Raw genomic sequence first — 8,872 nt, 5'->3', positions numbered from 1 at the left:
CTTGGTGCAATTTCTTCGAAAGGTTGCATTGATTTGAAGGTAAGAAATCCCAACAAACTCGCAGCCAATAAAAAGAGAAAGTTAGACTCTACTGTAGGTCAACGTGAGGCTAGAGGTACCACAGCAAATCACATATTCTCGTTTATCAAAAGCGTAATCAAGAAATTAGAAACAAACGAGGAACTTAAGGGAATGAAGTACTTGATTCTTGATAATGCTGCCATCCATAAACGCCGTGATATACAGTTATTAATTGCTCTGAGTGGATTGGAGCTAGTCTATTTACCCCCTTATTCTCCAGCATTAAATGCCATAGAAGAATTTTGGTCAGTCTGCAAGTCTAAAGTAAAACGTTCTAACCTAAGTAAAAAGGAGCAATTAACTCCAAAGGTGAAAGATGCCACAAGTAAAATCTCTATTGAAAGCTATGAAGGATTTTGTAGACATGCCAGTGAACATATTGAATTGTGTAGAGAAAAGCGATTATTCTAGATGAAATAGGGAGAGAAATCATGAGAGGTTCTTTTGGCCTTGTTTTCGATTACATCTAAGCACGATTCTCTAGATGTATGCTACACGAATGACCTCAGTTGTGGGGGGCTTACATTTTTTTTGAGGTATGAATATGCTGGCCCAAGTATGAATAGTTCCGGCCCCTATTATGAAATTTGGCTTGCCCGTATTACGAAAAACTCCGGGCCGAGGGTTCGAATGTACTTTGGAAACACTGTAAGATCCAACCAGAAACCAGTATTGAAAATTTTCTTTGTTCTGCTAGATATCAATCATTAATTTATGCTGCCTTCAGAACTACCCGTCACCAGTATAAACATTTATTTCCGGTACAATATTTCCAAGATGATAGTCTGACCTGCGCTAACAGGATGTCGCATTCATTTTTAATGTTTGTATGGTACCATTAGGAAGTCTCTATCAAATTTACTTTAGGTACAATCCATGGGGCAAAAAATCGTTAGGAATTAAGTTTGGAAATTTACTCTACTCTTTTAAAAATCTCTATGTGTCAGAAATAGTGTCAATATATGGCACAAAAATTATGTCGTCAATGAAGGCTATGAAAAACTGGAAATGCGAAATGAACATCGAATTCATAACAGAACATTTCTACATAACACTAATATATAATACGGAAACAGAATGTATCTTCTAAATATTTAGTACTTTTAAATTAATGGCAAAACTGTTCAATGGGTTTAAATCTGGGGAAAATATGGGCAAATAGAGGATAAGGGACTTTATTGAATTGAACAACTCCGTGCAAGCAAAAAGCACCTAAAATGGTAATATCTTCAGCTTTGGAATTGGGAGTCTTAACAACGAGTATTACCCTTGGGAGATCATGCACCCGAGCGCCTCATGTTAATCTTTGCTTAATAAATAAAATCAAAGTTGCTAGGATATTCTAAGATTTTATTTACAAAATCCAACTCACTAGAAGCATTTAAGGAGAATTCTTCTCTGTCCTTTCTTTGCGAGCAAACTTGAACGTAATCCATCAATGCATTTCATCAAGAATAGCTAAAAGGTTTCGTTCAATGTAGCCCATGCTGGAGTCTTATGAATCTCAAAATCAAAATTAATGCATAAAAGAGCGGACTATCACTTGATGCAGTAGAAAATGAAGCACATTATGAAATAGGAACAGATATCTAAAGGTACCTATCTTAGTGACTATATAGTTGCAAACCTTGAATCACAAACCAAAACACCCTACGAAGCAAATTTATCATTGCTAAATGTATTCCGGCTCCAAAAAAATTAAACACCAATGTCTCGTGCTAACCTTGTGCAACTAAAAGTCTTGATTGAATTCATTCTTTGAGTCTAGAATATTCAATTTGAAATATATTCTTAATAGGGAATGTAAAATAGCTTTCTTCGCATTGCTTAAAGAGGAGTTATGTAGAAAAAAGGGGGTGGAAATTAGAGTAAGGAACGTACAACTTGGAGTTTTACTTCGTTGCTGTGTTAAAGCTGATATTCTGTTGTAATTAATTCCAAATGTATTAATCAGATTGGACTGTATCATAACAATTGAATTTCATTACAAACTGATAGTTTCCAAACAAAATATAATATATTAATGGGAGAGTGTTCTGTTCGACTTTGTGAGCATAAATACAAATGGTTTCTTAAGAATTCATATTTCAAATGGAGTTTTTGAGAGACGCAAAATGAATCAATTGAAATTTGCAGCAGAATTTCACTCACTCCTAATCCCAAGCCACTGCCAGACCACTTCCACCAGGCACCCTTACGGGTTTTGCCTGTAAACCACCCCGAAAAGATCGTCCCCCCCTCTACTTCGCGACCGCTCCAGCTGCCAAACCCCGCCAAAGACCCTCGCTCGCTAGCGTTGGCTCAGTGGCGTCGCTGATCTCGTCGCCCACCCCACACATGGCCTCTGCGTTCCAAGGAGACTTGTTGCTAGACTTCGCAATAATACCAATCCAGTAAGTTCAGTATTGAAAAATATGAATATGTAAAAGAGCTTTGTAAATATATTATAATTTGTGCCAGAAGGATACAATTGGAAGGAGAAAATGATTTAATCGAAAAGTTCGTAGGAATATCTTGAACAAGGTTTCTGGGTCACAAATTTAATTTTGGAATCAAGAAAGTCGATAAATTTCCTGATGGCATGTAGAAGATAGAAATCCCTACACGAATTAATCGTTTTCTACATAATTATAGTTGAAAATAGCAGTTTATCCCCAACCATACTATAAGTGTCTATAGACATGCTTTAGGAATCGTAAGTCTAGTCTTCAGATTTAGACTGACTTACAGTGCCTTCCGTCCAAAGACTAAATGTTACACTGTTTCAAAATACCTTTATTATGAATGGAAGATTAAGCATCTGGTGTCAAAGTTGATATTAGGCTGTGCGGCAAGAGAGGAAACGGTACCCTCTTAATCTTAGAATCTGACGTTGAATATCTGTCCAACTGTGTTTTTATTGATGAAGCAGGTTTCAATATCAACATGAAGTGGTCGGGAGCGTGGGCTCCCAAAGGTAATACTCCTATTGTTAAGATTCTCAGTACCAGCGCTGAAAATATTACCATTTTAGGTGCTATTTGCTTCCAAGGAGTTAAAAGTAGAATTTATTCAGAGCTTTACGTTATACAGTGTCTATTACGACATACAGCCATCTATCGTTAGCGCAGGACAGTTGATTGGAAGTCTACATTTCTCATGTTTAGTGCAATTTAATTGATTAAAGCATTTGCCTTATATGCAATTAATGTTGGATCAATCTCTTCTCTAGGTATATGACACCTATCCCTATCTTTTTTATATATATATAATGTGATCATATTAAACTCGTGTTTTTCTAAGCGGAATAAGTAGTTTATTAAGAGTATCATCATTATACTTTTTAAGGGGTGGGGTTGCTTCAGCAATTATATTATTAGTTGCATGCTTCACAGTTAGTTTGAGTTCAGATGTTGTTTTGACGATTACGATTTACGTTATACTGTACCAAGCAATTGGGTGCCACAAAGATGTCCAGTTAATTTGCGACATTTAGTTGGTATGGAGATTATTCCTCCTAACATATTTTGTGATACAGCCTCTATTGATTGTTACGTAATTTCTTGGTAATCTATTTAGGCATTGCAGATCATCGCAATTGAAAAAGAAATTGGTACTTGAGAAGCCGAATGGAAGCTATAAGGAGTCGCTTTCTCCAACCGATATTGAAATCGTTCGTTGCACTTAAGTACTCGGTATCTGAAAGCAAAATGATAGTTTCTAGTGCACTGGGCAGGGAACTATTTGAAAAAATGGGTAAACCCAAAACCATTGTGGCTCCTATGGTTGATCAGTCAGAGTTGGCTTGGAGAATTCTTTCCAGAAGATACGGAGCTGAACTTTGTTACACACCAATGTTTCATGCCCGCTTATTTGCTACCGAGGAAAAATACAGAAAAAGCATGTGGAGTTCTATGGATGGGGATGTGGAAAAGGATAGGCCATTAGTTGTTCAATTTTGCGCCAATGACCCTGATTATTTGTTGAAGGCAGCAAAGCTAGTTGAAGATAAATGTGATGCAGTTGATTTGAACTTAGGCTGTCCTCAAGGTATTGCAAGAAAGGGAAAGTATGGTGCATTTTTGATGGAAGATTGGGACTTGATCCATAATTTGATCAAAACACTAAGTGATAATTTGAAAGTTCCGGTCACAGCAAAGATTAGAATTTATGATGACAAAGAGAAATCTCTAGAGTATGCTAAAATGGTTTTGAAAGCTGGTGCACAACTTTTGACTGTACATGGAAGAACTAGAGATATGAAAGGCCAGGCCACAGGATTAGCCAACTGGAAAATTTTGCGATACATTCGAGATAATCTCCCCGAGGATCAAGTATTCTTCGCAAATGGAAATATATTGTACCCGTCTGATATCGCGAAATGTATAACCGAAACTACTTGTGATGCAGTGATGTCCGCAGAGGGTAACCTATACAATCCAGGTGTGTTCTGGACAAAGGATAATAATAAAGAAAAGCAATTCCCAAGAGTTGATAAAATTCTAAGAGAGTACTTTGAGATAGTCAAAACTTGTCAAAGTGATGCGTCAAGGCACTCAATGAAAGCACACTTTTTTAAGTTGTTGCATGCTTTCTTAAATGAACATAAAGAGTTAAGACCAATAATAGGAAAAACCAGTGTCCACTCACCATTTGAAGACTGGGAGAAAATTGTTCTCCAAGTAGAAGAGTTGGTGGAATCTATTTTCAAGAATCCGAAAATTGAACAGATGGACTCCATTATAGAGGGGGCACAAGAGCCATGGGGGGGCTCTTATAAGACCATACCGTATTGGAGATGTCAACCATATTTCAGGACCGTGAATGGAGAGAAACAGAATACAAGAGTTCTCAAGATTGCAGGTGAGGTAACTGAACAACAGATGCTGAGCAAACGAAAGGCTGGGGATTATTCTAATTCGAACTCAGAGATTAAAACAAGGAAGATTGATGCTGAAGTAAATAATATCTCCACAACTACAGTTTGATTCGCAGACAGGCATAACATTTGAATTAGGCACAGTAAATAATGAAGTAATAAGATTTTTATGGCAACAGACTACTCACCCTTTGAAAGGGTGTCACCTTCCCACCATTCGAAACCTAATCCGTATCCCCAAGGATCGTTGATATATCTTTTTGGCTTGTCTGCTCCGATTTGATACAAGGTCTTCAATTCTTCCTTGGAAAGTTGTGGGATAACAACATTAGCCTTAATTCTTTCAAGATTAGACGATCTTGGAATTGAAATGCGGCCATCATTAATATGGTAAGCGTTGGCAACTTGGTTCACAGTAACTTCATATTTATTAGCCAACTCTTTCACGTATGGAAGCTTCAACACTGGGGCGCCAGTGCTTCCGACTGGACTGTATGCTTCAATTAAGATACCATGTTCTTGGCAAAAGTCGACCAAATCTTGTTGTGGTAATTGGGGGTGGTATTCAATTTGGTTAAGAACTGGAATAAACTTTTTAATCTTAGGTAAAAGCTGCTTCAATTTAGGGATTGAGTAATTGGAGACGCCGACAGATCTTGCCTTATTGGTATTCAATTTAATGTCTTCAATCTTGTTGTAGAAATCAATGAACTTGGTACCGCTGGCAGGATCGTCGTCGAAGATCACATTTCCATTCCCATCCTTGGGCACTGCAGGTTCTCCATTTTCATCACTTTTAAAACACACAGGCCAATGTTGCAAAAGTAAATCAACGTATTCGATTCCCAAATCAGACAATGACTTGTCCAACGATTTTTCAGGATTATCATGCAAAGAAGGCCAAACTTTAGTGGTAATGTATAAATCTTCACGTTTGTATCCATCAGCAAAAAGTTCTTTAAGGGCTTCACCAATATACTTCTCAGTGCCATAATACCAAGCTGTATCAATTAAACGATATCCGGCCTTAACAGCAGTGATAACTTGTTGTTTGACTTCACTTGGATCCTCAGGTGGAACCGTACCTAATCCGAGAGCTGGAATTTGATTACCATCATTGAGGTCAAACTTAATGTCAGTTGCAATTTTGTTGGGGGCCATTATAAATTTATGAAGATCTGATCTGTAGAAATCGAATTGAACTAAATGCAGCGCTACTTATACTTAATAGTGGTTGCTCTGAGAACACGACCGAGCAATTGCGGTTGGCCGATTGCTCGGTCATATCGCAATCGCTGACTAATTTCCGCACTACGTTGTTTGCTCACATGAACTGCACATTAATCTTCTATTTAGCTAGATCTCCATATCCCCAATAACGTCATTTGCTTCATCGTCCAAAATTAGTTCTTCATCCAGATAGTCTTGCATATAAATATCTTCATCTTCGCCATCGCTACTAATCTTGTTATTATTGGAATTCAATTCTCTAGAATTAGGATTGGCTTGATTGCTGTTAATCATCGAGTAATGAATCTTATTAATTGCTGTCAAGTAAATGAAGGCCACCCTCTTTTTTTTCTTATTGTAGACAAACCAGTAGTAAGACCACATTGTTTGATATGGATAGCTCAAATCCTCCAAAATGGACTCATCTGAAGGTTGGAACTGAAAGATCTGACAAGAATCGTATAGATTATACTGAGGACTAGTGTTGTTGGGTATTGAAGCACTCCTTGGTACAGAAGATTGAGTACTGAAACTATTTTTTCTTGATGAGCTCCCTCCATTATTCTGTGCTGCCAATCTGGGGGAAGATGACTTTGAGGGTATCAAATCCATGTAAACATTCACTGTATCCCAAATCCAATTCAAAATTTCCTCCTTTTTCCCCAATGACACCATTATATTATTAAATCTGCCAATAAAATCCTCTGCGTCATTTATTCTATGAAAATTTTCAGTGGTAGGTTGTAAATTGGAAAAGTCATGATCAGGATATGTGCTATTCAAAATAGCTATGAGGTAGGCGAAGGTTTTTCTGGTTGTAACATTCTTCAATGGTCCGAATGGGGACTCATCTAAGTTATCCGTTTCGAGAAAATGCTCATTTAAAGAGGTAGTTAATAACGAGTCTCTCGGTACAGATGATACCGAAGATCTTCTAAAAGACTCCACGGCAGAGTCCTTTCTCTCCGTATAGCTTCCTCGTCTGTGGAAGGCCCCACCTGGAGGACTGCTACTACTTCCAAACAAGTGAGAAGCTGAGTTCTGCCTTTCACGTTCAATCGATCTAGATAACTGATTATCCTTCAAAATCTGGTCCAAATGCTTGTCGATAGTCTTGAATAACTTTCTGTCCGACCCAATTGGTTTAGTTGTAAACAAATCACACCCACCTTTGATCACTAGATTGTTGTCTTGTGAATGGAAATTGAGCTCCTCATTGACTAACTCAATGTCTACTTCTTCGATAAACTGGTGTTAGTTGACTCGTGATCGCGTACATCTCGAAGACCATTTCACTTTCAACGTACCTTCATTGTTTGTTATACCTGTGTATATGAACTCACTTAATGAGTATGGGCTAATTGGTGGAGTATTGGGCTACTTCCAACTGCACGTTAGCTCCACGTTGATTGTCTGTGGTCAATTTGGTTGTTCAGGTGATTATCATTTTGTTCTGCATGGGCGTCGTACACGACCATTTGCGCACATGATCACCAGCACCCACATGTATTAATTTTTCTCCGATAACCCCATACTACCTAATTCAAACTCGGTTCGATTATCGAGGATACGAGGATTTGTCGATGAAGTTAGCACTTGCATAAACCTCCGCACATTCCAGCCTTCAATCACCGGATGATCTGACTCTCTTTTTCGTATTGGAATCTCTTGATCGGCATTTGACTTGATGTCAAAACCGTCACAAAGCTGAGTATATGTTAAACCACTTTCTGGATCCCTTAAACTCGTATTATCTTCATTTCTGATTATAGGCTCATAATATTTCATTAGAAGAATACGGTTGTGAATCCGCTTACTCCATGGATATCCTAAAGTTGGTACATGCTTCGTTGAGTTTTTTCGATTTGTGTGATCCGCGTCAGGCTTCCACAGAGGGGCATGTTGGAAACGTGGATCAACAAAATCTGCCTTGAATCTTTTGGCTTCTTGAAATTGTGGGCCATGTACATGCGAACTCATGCTTGTTAGCCCTAAATTCAGAGCTTCACCATTATAATGGCTGAAATGTTCGTAGATCGTAGATTTATCCCATCCAGAATTAATAGCCACTTGGTAATCCATGTTTAATGCATCTTCGTCGTGATCCCAAATCGAAGTGACATCACTGACTTGATTAACAATTGCTATGGCTAAGTTATTTACCTTAGCGAGTCGAATTAAATGACGATGAAGCAAATATAAGTAAAGGAACTTAGATGTTCTATTCTTATATGTTATCGATTGTTTTACCTTTTTCAACTGTTGTTCGTGAGTAAACTTGATATCCGTATACTCTTTACAGGGCTCTATTTGAGACTCGAGCTGCTTGATCCTGTCTACTAAATATGTTGAGTTTGTAATTGCATTCTCTCTTCTAAAGTGGTGAGCGATGCTATCGATGACAATTAAACCCACATTCTTTTGCTTGAGTATGGTTGGCAATTGTGTGTAGATAATATGATCTTGACTTTCCAAATCTTGACAGTAGACGTAAGATATGGCATCCATCAGTACATCTTGACCTTGTTCCTTGTAAGCTATATGTGCATCGTTTAGTCGTTTTGTCTCCAAGAAAGACTCGGTACATATGTATATCACTTCCCTCGATAGCTTTTGACATTCTAATGTTAATTGAAATAAGAGGTGAGACTTCCCTGTTCCACTAGCTCCAAATATTTCAGTAATTTCACCTTGAGGTAAGCC

General features: G+C 37.9%; 5 protein-coding genes across 5 annotated transcripts; 2 read left to right on the top strand and 3 right to left on the bottom strand.

Moving 5' to 3' along the window:
• The first annotated feature begins 2,775 nt into the window (after positions 1-2,775).
• On the top strand, positions 2,776-3,335 carry CANTADRAFT_25403 (uncharacterized protein). The gene has a single exon (XM_020207414.1). The coding sequence runs from the start codon at positions 3,007-3,009 to the stop codon at positions 3,184-3,186; it is 180 nt and encodes a 59-aa protein (XP_020066301.1). The 5' UTR covers positions 2,776-3,006; the 3' UTR covers positions 3,187-3,335.
• A 435-nt stretch (positions 3,336-3,770) lies between these two features.
• On the top strand, positions 3,771-5,048 carry CANTADRAFT_48244 (tRNA dihydrouridine synthase; the record flags this gene model as incomplete). Its single annotated transcript, XM_020209555.1, has 1 exon — positions 3,771-5,048. One exon carries the CDS (start codon positions 3,771-3,773, stop codon positions 5,046-5,048), a length of 1,278 nt encoding a protein of 425 aa, XP_020066300.1.
• A 71-nt stretch (positions 5,049-5,119) lies between these two features.
• On the bottom strand, positions 5,120-6,100 carry ARA1 (D-arabinose 1-dehydrogenase (NAD(P)(+)); the record flags this gene model as incomplete). The annotated part of the gene is made up of 1 exon (XM_020211526.1): positions 5,120-6,100. The coding sequence occupies one exon, from the start codon at positions 6,098-6,100 to the stop codon at positions 5,120-5,122; it is 981 nt and encodes a 326-aa protein (XP_020066299.1).
• Positions 6,101-6,295: 195 nt separating this feature from the next.
• MAF1 (RNA polymerase III-inhibiting protein) lies at positions 6,296-7,482 on the bottom strand (the record flags this gene model as incomplete). The annotated part of the gene is made up of 2 exons (XM_020211525.1): positions 6,296-7,417; positions 7,477-7,482. The coding sequence occupies 2 exons, from the start codon at positions 7,480-7,482 to the stop codon at positions 6,296-6,298; spliced, it is 1,128 nt and encodes a 375-aa protein (XP_020066298.1).
• Positions 7,483-7,580: 98 nt separating this feature from the next.
• On the bottom strand, positions 7,581-8,356 carry RAD57 (putative DNA-dependent ATPase). The gene has a single exon (XM_020207413.1). It carries the CDS (start codon positions 8,249-8,251, stop codon positions 7,679-7,681), a length of 573 nt encoding a protein of 190 aa, XP_020066297.1. The 5' UTR covers positions 8,252-8,356; the 3' UTR covers positions 7,581-7,678.
• Positions 8,357-8,872: the final 516 nt, after the last annotated feature.

Source organism: Suhomyces tanzawaensis, assembly GCF_001661415.1.
Source record: "Suhomyces tanzawaensis NRRL Y-17324 unplaced genomic scaffold CANTAscaffold_2, whole genome shotgun sequence".
In the NCBI taxonomy this organism is placed as follows: Eukaryota; Fungi; Ascomycota; class Pichiomycetes; order Serinales; family Debaryomycetaceae; genus Suhomyces; species Suhomyces tanzawaensis.
This window is presented reverse-complemented; position numbering and strand designations above follow the sequence as displayed.

Coding starts and splice junctions, on each gene's coding strand:
- RAD57 (XM_020207413.1), bottom strand. CDS start 8,251: ATGGATTACCAAGTGGCTATTAATTCTGGATGGGATAAATCTACGATC.
- CANTADRAFT_25403 (XM_020207414.1), top strand. CDS start 3,007: ATGAAGTGGTCGGGAGCGTGGGCTCCCAAAGGTAATACTCCTATTGTT.